The 20,980-nt window shown below is 41.2% G+C and overlaps 1 protein-coding gene across 1 annotated transcript in view; it reads left to right on the forward strand.

Moving 5' to 3' along the window:
* Positions 1–20,980, forward strand: part of LOC138664483 (chloride channel CLIC-like protein 1) — a 391,083-nt gene that overhangs the window by 79,241 nt on the left and 290,862 nt on the right. Inside the window, exon 2 of the mRNA XM_069751218.1 lies at positions 12,125–12,588. Coding sequence (XP_069607319.1) covers positions 12,169–12,588 — 420 coding nt within the window. The 5' untranslated portion in view covers positions 12,125–12,168. The remainder of the gene's footprint in view (positions 1–12,124; positions 12,589–20,980) is intronic.

A 20,980-nucleotide genomic window follows, 5' to 3' on the forward strand; every position in this document is an offset into this window, starting at 1 on the left:
ACAACTGTTAACAGTATAGGCACCTTGAGGCTGCAGATTCTGATAACAATTTAACAGACAAGGTAGCCCACAACCAGACACGCCCTTCTGGCATTTGCCAGATGGCTAGTCTGGCCCTTCTGTGCAGTTAGGGTTGGAGTTAGGGTTGGGGTTAGAGTTGGGGTTAGGGTTTTGTTAGGGTTACAGTTAGGGTAGTGTCAGGGTTAAGGTAGTGTCGGGGTTGGTGGTGTGGTTAAGGATGTGTTGGGGTTAGGATTAGGGATGTGTTTAGATTAAGGTTGGGTTTAGGGCTGTGTTAGAATTGGGGGGTTTCTACTGTTTAGGCACATCAGGGGGTGTCCAAACGCAACATGGTGCCTGCCATCAATTCCAGACAATTTTGTGCTCAAAAAGTCAAACTGTGCCCCCTCCCTTTTGAGCTCTGCTATGCCCCCAAACAGTGGATTTCCCCCACATATGAGGTATTGGTGTACTCAGGAGAAATTGCACAACAAATTTTATGGTCTATTTTCTCCTGATACTCTTGTGAAAATAAATAATACATTTTTTCCTTCCACATTGCTTTAGTTCTCTTGAAGCATCTGAAGGGTTAATAAACTTTTTGAATGTGGTTTTGAGCACCCTGAGAGGTGCAGTTTTTAGAATGGTGTCACTTTTGGGTTATTTTATTATGAGAATATCAGTTAGAGGATGTATTATAGTAGTTATATTCTTGTACATAGGAACAGTATTATACAGTTATATGAAAAAGTTTGGGCACCCCTATTAATCTTAAGCTTAATGTTTTATGAAAATTGTTTTTTTTTGCAACAGCTATTTCAGTTTCATATATCTAATAACTGTTGGACACAGTAATGTTTCTGCCTTGAAATGAGGTTTGTTGTACTAACAGAAAATGTGCAATCTGCATTCAAACAAAATTTGACAGGTGCATAAGTATAGGCACCCCACCAGAAAAGTGACATTAATATTTAGTAGATCCTCCTTTTTCAAAAATAACAGCCTCTAGTCGCTTCCTGTAGCTTTTAATGAGTTCCTGGATCCTGGATGAAGGTATTTTTGACCATTCCTCTTTACAAAACAATTCCAGTTTAGTTAAGTTTGATGGTCGCCGAGCATGGACAGCACTCTTCAAATGATCCCACAGATGTTCAATGATATTCAGGTCTGGGGACTGGGATGGCCATTCCAGAACAGTGTAATTGTTCCTCTGCATGAATGCCTGAGTAGATTTGGAGCTGTGTTTTGGATCATTGTCTTGCTGAAAGATCCATCCCCTGCGTAACTTCAAATTTGTCACTGATTCATGAACATTATTGTCAAGAATCTGCTGATACTGAGAGGAATCCATGTGTCCCTCAACTTTAACAAGATTCCCGGTGCCGGCATTGGCCACACAGCCCCAAAGCATGATGGAACCTCCCCCAAATTTTACTGTGGGTAGCAAGTGTTTTTCTTGGAATGCTGTGTTTTTTGGCCACCATGCACAACGCCTTTTTGTATGTCCAAACAACTCAATCTTGGTTTCATCAGTCCACAAGACCTTCTTCCAAAAAGAAATTGGCTTCTCCAAATGTGCTTTTGCATACCTCAGCCGACTCTGTTTGTGGCGTGCATGCAGAAACGGCTTCTTTCGCATCACTCTCCCATACAGCTTCTCCTTGCGCAAAGTGCCTTGTATAGTTGACCGATGCACAGTGACACCATCTGCAGCAAGTTGATGCTACAGCTCTCTGGAGGTGGTCTGAGGATTGTCCTTGACTGATCTCACCATTCTACTTCTCTGCCTTTCTGATGTTTTTCTTGGCCTGCCACTTCTGGCCTTAACAAGAACTGTACCTGTGTTCTTCCATTTCCTTACTATGTTCCTCACAGTGGAAATTGACAGGTTAAATCTCTGAGACAGCTTTTTGTATCCTTCCCCTGAACAACTATGTTGAATAATCTTTGTTTTCAGATCATTAGACCGTTGTTTTGAGGAGCCCATGATTGCATACACCTGGCTATAAAGTTCAAAGCTCAATGAGGTTAGAAACCCAAAAAAAAGTGCTTTAGTAAGTCCGTAAAAAGTAGGTAGGAGTATTTAACCCCTTAGCGACCGCCGATACGCCTTTTAACGGCGGCCGCTAAGGGTACTTAAGCCACAGCGCCGTTAATTAACGGCGCTGTGGAAAAAGTACATAGCGCCCCCCAGAGGCCGATTTTCTCCGGGGTCTCGGCTGCCGGGGGTAGCCGAGACCCCAGAGAACATGATTCGGGTCGGTTTTCACCAACCTCGCTTTTGCGATCGCCGGTAATTAACCGTTTACCGGCGATCGCAAAAAAAACCAAAAAACGCATTAGTATTGTGTTTCTCTCCCCTCTAATGTGATCGGACATTAGAGGGGAAAGAAATAGGGTCCCCCGAGCCCCCCACGGTACCTTATGTACCGGAGAAGGTGCCCCCCCGGTCCCCGACCCTCCTCCTTCCTGTCCGGGCTCCAAAATGGCGGGCGCATGTGCAGATGCGCCCGCCAAAGCCTAGCTTCCCCCGGTGTATTGGGGTCTGTTTTTACAGACCCCCTGGAGCGATCGCAATCCCGGGGGTCTTTACAGACCCCCGGGATTGCGATCGCTGCAAATAGTTTGTAAAAAAAATAATTATGCTTTGCATTTCTCTCCCCTCTGATGTGATCGCACATCAGAGGGGAGAGAAATAGAGCCCCCGAGCCCCCCACCATACCTCCTCCTAATGTCCCCCTGTCCCCGGTCCACAGCCCTTGGTCCCCGGTCCCCAGCCCACTGCTCCTGGCCCACCTTCTTCTTCTCTGCTGGAAGAAAATGGCGGGCGCATGCGCAGTGCGTCTGCCATGATCTGCCAGCAGAGACCCAGCAACCTATGAGAATTTTCTCATTGGCTGCTGGGTTTTGATTACTGTAACATGTCCAATTACAGTGATCAAAACCCCTAATATTTAATAAATATGGCAGCACTTGGGCTGTACCTCTCTCTTCTCTCCTTGTAGTTGTTCTAGGAGTTATTCACAAAACATATCTGCCTCCACTAGCTTCCCATTTACCCACCCCCGTTCTCCGTAATCCCTGCATCATCAGCAGAGGATTATAAAAAAAAAGAAAAAAAAAAAATTATAATTTTTTTTTTTTTAATTTTTTAGGGGTAGGGTTAGGGTTAGGGGAGGAATTAGATAAAATGGCTCGCAGAACTTTTAGCGCGGAGCAAGCTTACAGCCTGCTTTGCTCCGGCAGCGAAACAGATTCTGCCCCTGAAGCTGAGCAGCTTTCAGACAGTGATGACGACTCTTCCTCCACGGGATCCCCCAGCCCGGTGGTAGCGGAGTCGGTCGTCACTGCTGAAGCTTCAGAGGCAGGACCAAGTACCGCAGTCCCCCCACCGCTGTGGTATAATGACACCTCATTTTCCCCTCAAATTCCCCCTTTTTCTGCAGTCCCTGGAATAAAAGTAGATGTCGCCAATTTTACCCCCATTGATTTTTTTGAAATTTTCATTAGCCCCGAAGTCCTGCAATTAATCGTCCACCAAACTAACCTATATGCCCGGCAATATATTTCCCAAAAACCCACTGCCTTTCATTCCCGTTCCTGGATCCCCACAAATGTCCCCGAAATTAAAAATTCTTAGGCCTCACCCTGAATATGGGTATAGTAAAAAAACCCACTCTCCGCTCTTACTGGGCAACAAAAGCTGTCCACTGCACCCCTGTATTTGCAGCCATCATGTCCCGAGCCCGTTACGAAGCCCTGATGAGATTCCTCCACTTCAGTGACAATTCCCAAGCTCTCCCAAGAACTGACCCCAACTACGATCGGCTAAATAAATTAAGACCCCTAATTTCCCTCCTAAAAACTTCCTTTCTAAATTCCTATACCCCAGAGCAAAATGTGGCAGTCGACGAGTCCTTGATGAGCTACAAGGGCCGTCTGTCATTCCGCCAATTTATTCCCTCCAAGAGAGCCAAATATGGCGTAAAATTATATAAAGCTTGCGAGAGCTCATCAGGGTACACGTCCACCTTCTAATTTATGAAGGTAGGGACCGCCAAATAAACCCCCCAAACTTCCCCCAGACAATTGGTATCCCAGGCAAAATTGTCTGGGAGCTAATGACGCCCTTTCTCAATCAAGGGTACCACGTGTACACAGATAACTATTACACTAGCATCCCCCTATACAAATCCCTCCATGCTGCAAATACAGGGGCCTGTGGGACAGTGAGGAAAAACAGAGTGGGGTTTCCGTCACAGTTGGTGTCCAGACGTTTGGAGAGGGGGCTTCATTTTCACTTGCAAGCGACCAACTACTTGCAGTGAAGTGGAAAGACAGGAAGGACGTCTATATGCTTTTCACACTGCATACGGACACCACTGTGACGGTCAGAGAGAGGGGTGCCACCAGGGACAAAGAAAAACCTGTCTGCGTCACAGACTATAACAACCATATGGGTGGCGTAGACCTGTCAGACCAGGTTCTGCAACCATACCTGGTCAAGAGGAAGACCAGGGCGTGGTATAAAAAGGTGGGAATCTATCTAATTCAGACTGCCACCTACAACAGCTTTGTCCTATATAAAAAATCTCAAGGACCGCTAACTTTCCTGCACTTTCAGGAGAAAGTAGTAGAGAGCCTCATATTTGAGTCCATGGCACCGGGGGAAGCCTTCGACTCTGAGGATTCCCGGAGACTGTCAGAACGCCATTTTCCTCACCCTGTCCCTGTCACTCCCACCCAAAGGTATCCTCAAAAAAGGTGCCGAGTTTGCAGAAAGCATGGCAGGCGGAGTGATTCTCGATTCTATTGCCCCACATGCCCATCCCAACCAGGCCTTTGTATCTCCCCCTGTTTTGAGACCTACCACACCACCTACAATTATTAGTTTGCTTTTTTTCAATAATTTTTATTTTCTGCTTAGTGGCCCCAGTAGTACAATTTGGAACAATTGATAAATAATATTTTAATTAGTAGATCCCATTTTACCCCATTTCACAATTAATTCCAGAACTTGATCAATCCCATACCAAACTACTATCCCAACAAATTCTCGTCCACGTACCCACGTCTGTACGCTCTAGAGTGTGGACCCCACAAATGTTCTTGCAAAGTCAGGTCATCTGAAAATTCTACGACTCGATCAATCCCATACCAAACTACTATCCCAACAAATTCTCATCCACGTACCCACGTCTGTACGCTCTAGAGTGTGGACCCCACAAATGTTCTTGCAAAGTCAGGTCATCTGAAAATTCTACGACTCGATCAATCCCATACCAAACTACTATTCCAACAAATTCTCGTCCACGTACCTATGTCAATAAGCGTTAGAATGTGGACCCCAGAAATGATCATGAAAAGTGAGATTATCTGAAAATGAATTCTAGGACTTGATTACTCACAAACATTTTTGACCATTTATCTAACTTTGACTGTTTTTATAACTGTCTTGCTACACAAAACTTTGGCTTCCATTTATATTACTTATATTTATGTTGATGATACGGGCATGATCATTTTATTGTAGGATTTCTAAAAAATGAGGAAGTTCCGTACTTATACACTATGGGCTTTACTTTATGGTTCTTGCCGAACCTCTGGTACCAGACAATACTTTCTATAGAGAACTGGTTGTTTTGTGCATATAGCGGTTCTGACCTTGGCGGGTGGGAGCTTGCTATGGTGTACCACGTCTATTGGCACATTCGTCTCTCATATAGGGATTGATGGAGCTAAAAGGACGTTGTACGACCAGTCTCTGAAAGTGTCTGCCATTCTAGCCCTGATGGTGTTCTTTCATCTTTGGAACAAACTCCGCTTTGCCACATAGTTGGCTGCATTTTCCTACACATTTTGCCCTTCATTCCAGTACAGTTTATTCTTCCCGCTACAATATACGCAAATGCGGGACAACTGTTTTGTTAGCAAGACCAATTTTATAGTCAGCCATTGTGTTTTAGGAGCATGCCTCCCTCTGTGAGTAATAATTCCTGGAAGGATTTTCTTTTTTGCTCAATGTCTCTAGAAGCTTTGAATGGGTCCTGGATCTTCAATTTCAAATAAAGCCAAATTTGTCACATTGTGCCCCTTTCTGTCCAAGCCCTGCCATTTGTCCAAACAGAACTTTTTTACTACATATGGGATATCGCTGCACTCATAATAAAGTGGGTAACGAATTGTGGGGTCCACTTTTTGATGTTATTTCTGAAAAAATGAGACATTCAGGTCTAAAACAAGATTCTCGTGGAAAAAAATGAATTTTTTCAATATGACGACCTAATGTTATCAAACTCTGTGTCATACATGTGGGTTCAAATTGCTCAATATACCCCTGATTAAAATCTTTGAGGGGTGTAGTTTCCAAAACGGGGTCAGTTGTGGGGGGTTTCTGCTGTTGGGCACATCTACAAACCCAAAATGGCGTCCGCTCTCACAATTAAGAGATTAAAAAGTCAAACGGCGCGCCTTCCCTTCCAAGCTCCGCAGTGCGCTCAAACAGAGGTTTACCCCCACCTACGGGGTATCGACATACTCAAGACAAATTGCACAACAACTTTTGGGGTCCATTTTGTCTTGCTACCCTTGGGAAAATAAAAAATTGGGGGTGAAAAGATCATTTTTGTGAAAAAAAAATGATTTTTAATTTTTTCGGCTCTACGTTATAAACTTGTGTGAAGCACTTGGGGGTTCAAAGTGTTGACCACACACCTAGATAAGTTCCTTAGGGGGTCTAGTTTCCAAAATGGTGTCACTTGTGGGGGGTTTCCACTGTTTAGGCACATCAGGGGCTCTCCAAACGCGACATGGTGTCCGATCTCAATTCCAGAGAATTCTATGTTGAAAAAGTCAAACGGCGCTCCTTCCCTTCTGAGCTCTACTGTGCACCCAAACAGAGGTTTACCCCCACATACGGGGTATCGACATACTCAGGACAAATTGCACAACAACTTTTGGGGTCCATTTTGTCTTGCTACCCTTGGGAAAATAAAAAATTGGGGGTGAAAAGATCATTTTTGTGAAAAAAAAATGATTTTTAATTTTTTCGGCTCTACGTTATAAACTTGTGTGAAGCACTTGGGGGTTCAAAGTGTTGACCACACACCTAGATAAGTTCCTTAGGGGGTCTAGTTTCCAAAATGGTGTCACTTGTGGGGGGTTTCCACTGTTTAGGCACATCAGCGGCTCTCCAAACGCGACATGGTGTCCGATCTCAATTCCAGAGAATTCTATGTTGAAAAAGTCAAACGGCGCTCCTTCCCTTCTGAGCTCTACTGTGCACCCAAACAGAGGTTTACCCCCACATACGGGGTATCGACATACTCAGGACAAAGTGCACAACAACTTTTGGGGTCCATTTTGTCTTGCTACCCTTGGGAAAATAAAAAATTGGGGGTGAAAAGATCATTTTTGTGAAAAAAAAATGATTTTTAATTTTTTCGGCTCTACGTTATAAACTTGTGTGAAGCACTTGGGGGTTCAAAGTGTTGACCACACACCTAGATAAGTTCCTTAGGGGGTCTAGTTTCCAAAATGGTGTCACTTGTGGGGGGTTTCCACTGTTTAGGCACATCAGGGGCTCTCCAAACGCGACATGGTGTCCGATCTCAATTCCAGAGAATTCTATGTTGAAAAAGTCAAACGGCGCTCCTTCCCTTCTGAGCTCTACTGTGCACCCAAACAGAGGTTTACCCCCACATACGGGGTATCGACATACTCAGGACAAATTGCACAACAACTTTTGGGGTCCATTTTGTCTTGCTACCCTTGGGAAAATAAAAAATTGGGGGTGAAAAGATCATTTTTGTGAAAAAAAAATGATTTTTAATTTTTTCAGCTCTACGTTATAAACTTGTGTGAAGCACTTGGGGGTTCAAAGTGTTGACCACACACCTAGATAAGTTCCTTAGGGGGTCTAGTTTCCAAAATGGTGTCACTTGTGGGGGGTTTCCACTGTTTAGGCACATCAGCGGCTCTCCAAACGCGACATGGTGTCCGATCTCAATTCCAGGGAATTCTATGTTGAAAAAGCCAAATGGCGCTCCTTCCCTCCTAAGCTCTACTGTGCACCCAAAGAGTGGTCCCTCCCCACATATGGGGTATCGGCATTCTCCGGACAAATTGCACAACAAATTATGTGGTTCATTTTCTTTTTTTACACATGTGAAAATAAAAAAAATTGGTTCTGAAGTAAAATATTTGTGAAAAAAAGTAAAATGTTCATTTTTTCCTTCCACATTGCTTCAGTTCCTGTGCAGCAACTGAAGGGTTAATAAACTTCTTGAATGTGGTTTTGCGCACCTTGAGGGGTGCAGTTTTTAGAATGGTGTCAATTTTGGGCATTTTCTGCTACATAGACCCCTCAAACTGACTTCAAATGTGAGGTGGTCCCTAAAAAAAATGGTTTTGTAAATTTTGCTGTAAAAATAAAAAATTGCTGGTCAAATTTTAACCCTTATAACTCCATAATATATTTTTTTTTTCCAAAATTGTGCTGATGTAAAGTAGACATATGGGAAATGTTATTTATTGACCATTTTGTGTGACATATCTCTTTGATGTAAGGGAATAAAAATTCAAATTTTGAAAATTGCGAAATTTTCAAAATTTTCGCCATATTTCCGTTTTTTTTAATAAATAAAAGCAAGTAATATCAAATAAATGTTACCACTAACATGAAGTACAATATGTCACGAAAAAACAATCTCAGAATCAGCGGGATCCGTTGAAGCGTTCCAGAGTTATAACCTCATAAAGTGACAGTGGTCAGAATTATAAAAATTGGCCTGGTCATTAAGTACCAAATTGGCTCTGTCACTAAGGGGTTAAAACAAGAAAATGATAAGGGTGCACATACTTATGCACCTGTCAAATTTTGTTTGAATGCAGATTGCACATTTTCTGTTAGTACAATAAACCACATTTCAAGGCAGAAACATTACTGTGTCCAACAGTTATTAGATATATGAAACTGAAATAGCTGTTGCAAAAAAAACAATTTTTATAAAACATTAAGCTTAAGATTAATAGGGGTGCGCAAACTTTTTCATATAACTGTAGTTGTTATACTCTTGTACATGGGGGCAGTAGGAGCAGTATTATAGTTGTAATATCCCTGCACATAGAGGGCAGTATTATAGTATTATTATTATTATTTATTTATTTCTATAGCACCATTAATTCCATGGTGCTGTACATGAGAAGGGGTTACATCAAAATACAGTTATCACTTACAGTAAACAAAACTAACAATGACAGACTGGTACAGAGGGAAGAGGACCCTGCCCTTGCGGGCTTACATTCTACAGGATTGTGGGGAAGGAGACAGTAGGTCGAGGGTTGCAGTAGCTCCGATGGTGTTGAGGTAGCCGTGTGGTCTTTACAGGCTGTAAGCTTCCTTGAAGTGGTGGGTTTTCAGGTTTCTTTTGAGGGATCCAAAAGTAGTGGATAACCGGACGTGCTGGGGCACTGAATTCCAGAGGATGGGGGATATTCGGGAGAAGTCTTGGAGGCGATTGGGTGAGGAGCGAATAAGTGTGGAGGAGAGGAGGAGATCTTGGGAGGACTGGAGATTACGTGAGGGAAGATATTGAGAGATTAGTGTGGAAATATACGGAGGAGAAAGGTTATGGATGGCTTTGTAGATCAGTGTTAGTAATTTAAACTGGATACGCTGGGAAATTGGGAGCCAGTGAAGGGATTTGCAAAGAGGGGAAGCAGGAGTATAGCGAGGAGAGAGATTAATTAGTCGCGCAGCAGAGTTAAGGATGGACTGGAGGGGTGCGAGAGTGTTAATAGGTAGGCCACAAAGGAGTATGTTGCAGTAGTCGAGGCGGGAGATGATTAGGGCATGCACAAGCATTTTGGTAGAGTGTGGGTTGAGGAAAGGACGGATTCTGGAAATATTTTTGAGCTGGAGGCGACAGGAGGTGGCGAGAGCTTGGATGTGCAGCTTGAAGGACAGGGCAGAGTCAAGGGTTACTCCGAGGCAGCGGATTTTGGGGATAGGGGAAAGTGTGATTTCATTTATTTTGATAGATAGATCAGGTAGGGAAGATATGCGAGATGGAGGAAAAATAATGAGTTCAGATTTGTCCACATTGAGCTTGAGGAAGCGAGAGCAGAAGGAGGATATGGCTGATAGACACTCAGGGATTCTGGAAAGCAGAGAGGTGACATCTGGGCCAGAGAGGTAGATCTGACTGTCATCGGCATATAGATGGTACTGGAAGCCATAGGGGCAGTATTATAGTAATTATATTCTTGTACTTGGGGTCAATAGTATAGTTGTAATATCCCTGCACATAGAGGGCAGTATTATAGTAGTTATATTCTTGTACATAGGAGGCAGTATTATAGTAGTTATATTCTTGTATATAGGGGCAGTATTATAGTAGTTATATTTTTGTACATGTGGGCAGTATTATAGTAGTCATATTCTTTCATAAACAGGCAATATTATAGTACTAATATATTATTGTACATAAGGGCATTATTATATCAGTTATATTTTTGTACGTAGGGGTGTATTATAGTACTTAAATTATTGTACATAGGAGCAGTATCATAGTTGTATTGGCCAGCATAGGGGCAGTATTATGGTACTTATTTTTGTACATAGGGTGTATTATAGTATGGTACTTGATATTATTGTACATGGGGCGCAGTATTATAGTAGTTATGTTGCCCAGCATAGGGCCAGCATTATTATAGTTCTATTCTGTTGCATAGAATTAGTTCTAACTTTCTTGTACACAGGTGGCAGTATTATGGCAGCTATATTTTTGTACATACAAGGCAGTATTCTAGAAGTCATATTCTTGTATAAAAAGGGCAGTATTGTAAAAGGTATATTTTTTTTTACATAGGAGGCAATATTATAGTAGTCATAACTCGGCCAACAGTTCTGTCTGTCAACTCCCCCATACACAGGAGCACTTGGCTCTGTTGAGAATTTTTATAATCTCTAATATGCAAATTGCCTCTTCAGAGAAAAAGAGGACTTGAACTCTATAGCGCCACCTGTTGGAAGTAGCAATCCTACAAGTTACAATCAACCTTTTAACAAGTCTTGCAATATGATTTAGGATAAAAGCCAAATCAGTATCTCAATTCGCAGACACGGTGTTTCGGGCTGTTGGCCCTCGTCAGTGCGAAGCATGAGAACTGATTTGGCTAGGTAAGAGGCTCTGGACTAAGGCCTAAGGGGTAAGGTTTCTCATGAAGATGCAATTTACATATTAAATTTCCCAGAGGAGCATTTCATGACGAATAAGCCTCCTTACCTTTACAAGCCAGAGCTGGTATGTCCCTCTCCATAAGGAGAAACCTTACCCATTACACCTATAATCTCTAAGAAAGCGACACTATCAGGCTCCTTAGGTACTGGCTTATTTCACCAAGTATCTTCACTCTGAAATTAGACATGCCAGATCCGTATCTCCCCCAACATCATAATGACTTTGGACTATTTGTCAAGCCATCTAATATCGGTAGGTTTGGACGACATTCGTCTAAGGTGTATGCTCCATGTAAGATCCTTCATCTACTCAGTCTGGTTTGTACATCCTAGGATTTTTTCTTATGTACTACATTTTGGGTCTTTAGACTTGGTGCCAAATGAGCCTGCACTGCCAAGCACGGGTCAGTATAGTGCAGGGGTGTCAAACTGCATTCCTCGAGGGCCGCAAACCATGCGTGTTTTCAAGATTTCCTTAGCTTTGCACAAGGTGCTGGAATCATTATGTGTGTAGGTGATTAAATTATCACCTGTGCAGTACAAGGAAATCCTGAAAACATGACCTGTTTGCAGCCCTCGAGGAATGCAGTTTGACACCCCTGGTATAGTGTATCTGCAGAGCATAATAGGATACACTATTGAGATATATTTAATTCCCTATGGTAATCTATTTATATTTGTTGCTTTGTCTCCAATCTTGGAATATTTTTTTAAAACTTTATTCATTTAAAAGTTATATTTTAGGGATCCTTGTTTTGTTTTGTTTTTTTGTGGTGCCAAATGAACCCAGACAGATATTGAGTCTTTCTTGAGATTAACAGTATTTTCTTCAAACAGTAGACTTCATGGATACTTCTTTTAAAACTGTACCTTTCCTTGCAGGCTACTGTAGCATTGATGACTTTCTTCAATCAATAAGGAGCCAAATGCAAAGTATGGGATCTTTTGGTAGTTGGATTATCAGCAAAGTCAACTTATTAAGAGACAAATTAGTGGGCTCTACGGAGATTGAACATTCTCTTCCTTCTCCTTGGTCCTTGGAGTCACCTTTTCAGAAATGGACTACTTACTCTAAAGCATCATTAGCTGCTGCAGCTACTTGCTTCATCATCTTTATCATTTTACATTCTCGAAGACAATCTGCAGTTCCCAAGAAGATGATTGTCATCAAAACGTTGATAGTTCCACATGCAAGCAACTCTGTTGAGTCTGAGAGTTGCATCTTAGACACTTGGCTTTACCATTTTGCATTGTTCCTCATACTTTGCCTGTTCATATCCGTTCCTTGGGAATGGGTTCGATTGTATCAAATAGAAGTGGCTAAGAAGGCGACCATTCTCTCTGAGGTAAGCACACTAGAAAAAAATGGCAACAGCATATTAGTCTGGGTAATTAATACATCTCAAATGTTTATAATTTTGCTTTTCCATAAATTAGATCCAGATGGCAAAGACGAGAGATATTTCAGACGCTCCTCTCATCCTTGTTTCTTCCGTCTGAGGCAAGGAACTTGGTTTTGGGCTTACACCAAATGTTTGTTTTTTTATTAATTTCGAGTGTTTTGTCATATTTGATATATGGGCTGTCACACAGATGAGAGAAAATGCAATTTGGCTCTCCTAAAAAACAAAACAAGATGCTCCTTGCAACAGAAAAACTTTAACAAGGAAGCAAATAATTTTATATATCAATAGCATCGCTACAATTTAACAAATATTTCCACATCTTGTTAGGTAGTTACCATATTTGCTCATTAAGAGCAGATGTAGCTTCTTCCATCTTTTTTGTGTTGAGTATTGGCAATGACCAATGCAATTGGAAAATGAATAAACTAGGGCCAGAACTACTATTATATTGCCTCCTTTCTTATCTGGTCACCTTAAATGGCATGTCTGGGATTAACATGTTGAGGACCTTTCCGTAGGTTAGAACATCAGTTTCACTGTTCAACTGAAAATCACTCCGGCAGCGGTAAGATTTAAGCAATGTATGGAATGGAACATGACAGCCCCATATAAGTCCAAGTGGCTGCCGAGTATTGCACTTTATCTCCCATTCAAATGAATAGAAAGTAAAGTGCAGTGCTGGGCAGTATCCATTCAGCAATGTTCAGGGCTGTGGTGTTCTGACTCATATATTACTTATTAGAACTTGCAAATTGCCTCTTCAGAGAAAAAGAGGACTTAAACTATATAGCACCACCTGTTGGAAGTAGCAATCCTACAAGTCACAATCAACCCTTTAACGAGTCGTGCAATATGACTTAGGATAAAAGCCAAATTAGTATCTCAATTCACAGACACGGTGTTTCGGGCTGTTGGCTCTCGTCAGTGCAAAGCATGAGAACTAATTTGGCTAGGTAAGAGGCTCTGGACTGGGGTCTAAGGGGCAACTTTCTCCTTATGGAGAGTGACATACCATCTCTGGCTTGTCAAGGTAAGGAGGCTTATTCGCCATGCAGTGCTCCTCTGGGAAATATAAGATGCAAATTGCCTCTTCTGAGAAAAATAGGACTTAAACTCTATAGCGCCACCTGTTGGAAGTAGCAATCCTACAAGTCACAATCAACCCTTTATTAGAACTTGAAATTTATTAGAATTACACAGTTAATATAATATGGAGTACATAGAGAAATGGGCTGCAATCGAGTAACATATAGGTAACTATTCACGCAATAGTGCATTATACAATGGAATGAACTTTGATGCACATGAAAAGAAGCATGGTTAACAAATGTCCCATCAATTATAGCATGTACATACCAGGTTCAAATAGCCAGGATGCCAAAATAGCAGCAAGAAAAAAAGTAAATTGCCTTTAATGTATTCATTGATACATCCTGCTCCCTATGTGGGGTAGGCGCAACCTCAACACCGTTTTATCGCTGCCCTGAGGTTTCGTCAGTTTGTTTTTCATGTGCCTTGATTATTGATAACCTGTTTGTTTTCACACTGTGTTCACCCCAATATATAATACGCTATTGTGTGAATATTTACCTATACATAGTCATAAAAATATGTATGGCATTCCCTACCTGGAGCATATGGTTTCTGTGTTGAGGAGACTTGTCCTCCCTACTGTAGGACTTTTTCTCTGTGTACTGTATATAATATTTACTGTGTAATTCTAATAAATATCAAGTTTTATTATTAATATATTAGTCTGCATGTTTCCTTATATTTAATATAGGCTTACAAATAATTGTGCTAGGGTTGCAGTCATTTTATCTCATTTGAAGTTTTGTTGGGTTTCTCATATATCATTTGTATCTGGCCACTGCTTGAAGGAATTACAGCAGATCTGTGAGAGTGCTGTGTCTGAATGTTTTTGATCACTTTTTGATCCTATGGATTTTGGTACATAGCAGACACTTTTATGATAGTTATATTCTTGTATGTAGTAGGCATTATTATAGTTTTATTCTTATAGGGCAAATCATCAATACGTTAGTCCGGGTCAACCCCTTTTAAGAGGACATCTTCAGAAGCTAAGACTCCTCTTTCCTGAATTTGAGTTCTGCACTTGCTTTGCTTGCTGGTCTTTCTCTGGCACTAAACCTGTAACCGTTTAGTAGGGAGAAGCTCCCAGTCTGCTCTACAGAGATAGGCCGGTTGGGGGAACATTGCAGCAGCTACCACTGGTAGAGGCTCCTTCTTCCATTTTAGTGGTGGAGCCCTCCCTGTGGGAAATGTTTTTGAAACTCCTAACTTGGGAGTCAGTTTTACGCTTTTAAGTGTCAAGTAGTAACCTTTTTAGATGAACTTCTATTATATCTTTTCAAACTTCGACACCACTTACAAAGTTTTGTCTACCTGGCTCCTGTGTTTTTTGTTTTTGTCTGATTCCAACCTTTTGCCTGAAATTAAGAGGTTCTCCCCATATCTTGGAATCAAGACCAATGCCAAGATTTGTACTGAAGGGCCTTCCCTCTCCATATCAAAGAAATCCCAATAAATTGAAACCCTTTGGTCACTTTCTTACAAACAGTGAGGGAAATAAGTATTTGCTACACTGCCAATTTTGCAAGTTAAAAATACAGACCTCTCCATTTTTTGTAGGTGGGAAAACTTGCAAAATCGGCAATGTATCATATACTTATTTTCCCCACTGTATTATTTCTTACAATATTCTGAATAGGCAAATCCAGGGGCAACACATCCAACAGGGGCAATAGTGATGGATATAATGTTTATTTAGGAGAAGAGTGTTACTGTATCGGTATCTAGGGTGTCAATTAGGTAGATGGGCACTTTTTCTATAGATAAAAACATCAGGGATTGTTGAAGATGATCAGTCTAGGGTCAATTAATCATTGTGAGATTCACTTGGAAGCATTGCCAGATCCTAGTATGTTTCTCTGATGCCAAAGAATCCTAAAAAGTCTTTGTTCTTGGTTTTAAAACTTTTATTGTATTCTTAGTGGAAAAAGTCTTTATTCTTCATCTATCGAGTCATTGTCACCCATCGCTGTCAGAATTTATAGTTTATTGTACAACTTTAAAGTTCTCTGTTCTGGAAATACTAAAATTCCACATGAAATGTGAATGAGTATGTGTCATCCTTCTCATCACATCTCCTGACATTCTTAGTGGCCTCGGGCTGAAAAAATGGACAGAATGGAATTTGTGTTGTGTAAGATAATGTAAAATGAGTCTGCTAATTTTCTTCAGAAAGAGTGCCTCTCTTGTCTATAGGTTGTGTCTAGTGTTGAGGCGTAACTCCGTTCCCGTGAATACTACAATACAAGGCTCGGCCTACGGGAAGATATGCGCTCTTTCCAAGATAAAAGCACAACATTTTTTGGTGTTATACATATTGGTAACACATACTACAACTACATTCTACACTAGGAGGCCTAAGAACATATGATTTTTTATATTTGAACAGACTCTTTAACAACGAATTGGCTGCAGAGTAATTACTCTTATCCAATCACCTGTCAGAATTTTCAACAATATAATACTTTCCTCATCTAATCTTTTTTGGCCTTCTTTTTAATCCTGCATATCCGCTTGTAGGAATTTTAGCCCATTCCTGCATACAATACAGGTTCTACTGTTATATTTGTGAGTTTTTTTTCCAATAAACTCCTCTCTTCCACACCTTCCTTAACATTTGTATTAGATTAAGGTCATGACTTTGACTTGACCATTCCAAAACTTTAACTTGTATTCTTTTTTTAACCATTTTGTTTAGAACAACTTGTGTGCTGTGGGACGTTGTCTTGTTGCATGATACACATTCTTTTGAGATTCAGCTTATGGACAGATGGCATTTTCTTTTAGAATTTGGTGGCATATTTTACAATTCATTGTTCCTTCAATGATGGAAACTATCCTGGCCAAGATGCAGCGAAAATATGCCCAAACTATGATACCATAACCACCTTGTTTACAAGATCGTGTGAACATTTTTATGCTGTAATTCTGTGTTTCTTTCACCAAACATAATTCTTCTCATTTAAATTAAATGTTTCAGGCTCATCCATCCACATAATATTGTTCTAATAGCCTTCTGGCTAGTCCTGGTGTTCTTTAGCAAGCAGCATACGGGCAGCAATGTTCTTTTTGGAGAGCAGTCCGAGAGAGACCTTTTGTTGCTTAGAGGTTACCATTGGTTCCTTTGTGACCTTGCATACTTTCTTTTTTTAGTGATCTTTGTTGGTTTACCACTCTTGGGGAGGGCAATAATTGTCTTGAGTTTCCCCTATTTAAACACAATCTGTCTCACTGCACATTGTTGGAGTCCAAACTCTCTAGCAATGGTTTTGTTACCTTCTCCAGCCTGATGTGCGTCAACAATTCTTCTGAGGTCTCCAAAAATCTCCTATGTTCTTGCCAGGATAAACTTCCACAAACATGCTTTGTGATGATCAAACTTTGATAAATCCCTATTTAAATAAAACGGGTTGCAAACTCAAACCCGATTGCCATCCCTTTGATTTGAAAACATCAGACTCTATTTTCAACTTCAAATTATTTACTCATCTTAAGGCCCGGGGTTATGCAAGCATATATTCTCTCATCCGAGATATCTGGCTGATTATGCTAATCACACTCTGATCAGAGTTTGATTATAATATGATCAGATTCTCTCGGATGAGGAGAAGATCGAGAAAAAAAATTTCTCCAACTTCTCAATTCTGTTAGTTTGTGAAATTTGGACTGCACTCAAATATCATCCGAGTGCCGTATGATATTTGCCACAGACTCGTTGATTTGTGTTGTCACATATCGTATATAAACTTGGGCATGCTTTGATTTTTTTTTTGTACACAGCCCGATAAATAACATTGGGCCAAGTGAGGTTCACATATAAGAATAGGTACGGGAGTAATGTTCACATATTTTTTCCACTCACAGACACGTGATATTGGATTATTTTTCTAATTTACAAAAATTGCAGTCTAATATTTTTGTCTTTTGTTTGATTTGGTTTCTTAATCTACTTTTAGAACTTGTGCGAAAATCTGATGCAGTTTTTTTATCACATTTGTACAGGAATATGGACAATTTTAAAGAGTTTCCAAACACCAGTGTACTTTCTTGGTTGTCTACAATTCTGTTTTTGTATGTATCCGTATTATAAAGTAAACTTGGAAGGTGAGGACCCTTTTATATTGAGGCCCCTATTACTTTTATGTGCTTTAATCGGACATTATAAAATAGATCATGTTCCATTCATTGCATCATATACTGTATCTCTGATACAGAACAATATGACAACCGTACATGACCTGTGGTTTCACTCAGCAGCTGTGTTTGGTAGAATTTATTTTTGTCTAGTAAAACACAAATAAGAATGTTTCATATGAAATGCCTTGTGTGCTCTGTGGGGTCTGGAATGCAACCAAAAGGCAGCTGGTCAAAAGAGAGATCAAGACATCTGTTAAAGCCCTTATCTCAAAATATCTAACTATCTAGGGTGGATATAACAAGTCTACACACCCCTGTTAAAATTCCAGATTTTTGTCATGTAAAAAAGAAAAGAAGAAATTCAGATTTTTTTTTCACCTTTTAACCACTTTTCGACATCAGGCGTAATGTCGGACTCCCCCTGTTTGGTGCTTGCGCCAGCGCTGAGCCCGCACCTTCCTTAGCTGAATTATACAGCGGACATGTGCCCGCAACAGCCGCTGGTGGAATCGCAATCCACTCGCGACTGTTACTAGTTAAATGCCACTGTCACTCACTGACAGTGGCATTTAATTTGCACTTTCGGCAAGCGTGCTGGAAATCCCACCCATAGGTGACCCCGTCACTTGATCGCAGGTCACTGATGGGTTGGCATGACAACCAGAGGTCTCCAGCAGACCTCTATGGTTGTCACTGCCAGATTGCTATGAGTGCCGCCTTGTTGAAGCGTGCCAAAAGTAAAAAAAAAAAAAAAAAAAAGTTATTTAAAATACATTTTTAAAAAGTTTAAACCACCCCCTTTTGTCCCATTCAAAATAAAACAATAAAAAAAAATCAAACATACGCATATTTGGTATCGCTGGGTTCAGAATCACCCGATCTATCAATATAAAAATTTTTTTTACACGACCGTTAACCCCTCTGTGACCTTAGACGTACTATCCCGTCGAGGTGCCCTGGGCTTATCTGACCCTGGACGGGATAGTACGTCATAGCCGATCGGCCGCGCTCACGGGGGGAGCGCGGCCGGGTGTCAGCTGCTTATCGCAGCTGACATCCGGCACTATGTGCCAGGAGCGGTCACGGACCGCCCCCGGCACATTAACCCCTGGCACACCGCGATCAAAGATGATCGCGATGTGCCGGCGGTGCAGGGAAGCACCGCGCAGGGAGGGGGCTCCCTGCGGGCTTCCCTGAGACCCCCGGAGCAACGCGATGTGATCGCGTTGCTGCGAGGGTCTCACCTCCCTCCCTGCTCCCTCCAGCCCCGGATCCAAGATGGCCGCGGATCCGGGTCCTGCAGGGAGGGAGGTGGCTTCACAGAGCCTGCTCAGAGCAGGCACTGTGAAGGCTGCAGCGCTGCATGTCAGATCAGTGATCTGACAGAGTGCTGTGCAAACTGTCAGATCACTGATCTGTGATGTCCCCCCCTGGGACAAAGTAAAAAAGTAAAAAAAAAATTTTCCAAATGTGTAAAAAAAATAAAAAAAAATATTCCAAAATAATGAAAAAAAAAAAAAATATTATTCCCATAAATACATTTCTTCATCTAAATAAAAAAAAAAAAAACCAATAAAAGTACACATATTTAGTATCGCCGCGTCCGTAACGACCCGACCTATAAAACTGTCCCACTAGTTAACCCCTTCAGTAAACACCGTAAGGAAAAAAAAAAAAAAAACGAGGCAAAAAACAACGCTTTATTATCATACCGCCGAACAAAAAGTGGAATAACACGCGATCAAAAGGACAGATATAAATAACCATGGTACCGCTGAAAGCGTCATATTGTCCCGCAAAAAAAGAGCCGCCATACAGCATCATCAGCAAAAAAATAAAAAAGTTATAGTCCTGAGAATAAAGCGATGCAAAAATAATTATTTTTTCTGTAAAATAGTTTTTATCGTATAAAAGCGCCAAACCATAAAAAAATGATATAAATGAGGTATCGCTGTAATCGTACTGACCCGAAGAATAAAACTGATTTATCAATTTTACCAAACGCGGAACGGTATAAACGCCTCCCCCAATAGAAATTCATGAATAGCTGGCTTTTGGTCATTCTTCCTCACAAAAATCGGAATAAAAAGCGATCAAAAAATGTCACGTGCCCAAAAATGTTTTCAATAAAAACGTCAACTCGTCCCGCAAAAAACAAGACCTCACATGACTCTGTGGACCAAAATATGGAAAAATTATAGCTCTCAAAATGTGGTATTGCAAAAAATATTTTTTGCAATAAAAAGGGTCTTTCAGTGTGTGACGGCTGCCAATCATAAAAATCCGCTAAAAAACTCGCTATAAAAGTAAATCAAACCCCCCTTCATCACCCCCTTAGTTAGGGAAAAATAAAAAAAAATGTATTTATTTCCATTTTCCCATTAGGGCTAGGGTTAGGGCTAGGGTTAGGGCTAGGGCTAGGGCTAGGGTTAGGGCTAGGGTTAGGGTTAGGGTTAGGGCTAGGGCTAGGGTTAGGGCTAGGGTTAGGGCTAGGGTTAGGGTTAGGGCTAGGGTTAGGGTTGGGGCTACAGTTAGGGTTGGGGCTAAAGTTAGGGTTAGGGTTTAGATTACATTTACAGTTGGGAATAGGGTTGGGATTAGGGTTAGGGGTGTGTCAGGGTTAGAGGTGTGGTTAGGGTTACCGTTGGAATTAGGGTTAGGGGTGTGTTTAGATTAGGGTTTCAGTTATAATTGGGGGGTTTCCACTGTTTCGGCACATCAGGGGCTCTCCAAACACGACATGGCGTCCGATCTCAATTCCAGCCAATTCTGCGTTGAAAAAGTAAAACAGTGCTCCTTCCCTTCCGAGCTCTCCTGTGTGCCCAAACAGGGGTTTACCCCAACATATGGGGTATCAGCGTACTCAGGACAAATTGGACAACAACTTTTGTGGACCAATTTCTCCTGTTACCCTTGGGAAAATACAAAACTGGGGGCTAAAAAATAATTTTTGTGGGAAAACAAAAAGATTTTTTATTTTCACGGCTCTGCGTTATAAACTGTAGTGAAATACTTGGGGGTTCAAAGTTCTCACAACACATCTAGATAAGTTCATTGAGGGGTCTAGTTTCCAATATGGGGTCACTTGTGGGGGGTTTCTACT

Source organism: Ranitomeya imitator, chromosome 2 (genome assembly GCF_032444005.1).
Source record: "Ranitomeya imitator isolate aRanImi1 chromosome 2, aRanImi1.pri, whole genome shotgun sequence".
NCBI classification, from domain to species: Eukaryota; Metazoa; Chordata; class Amphibia; order Anura; family Dendrobatidae; genus Ranitomeya; species Ranitomeya imitator.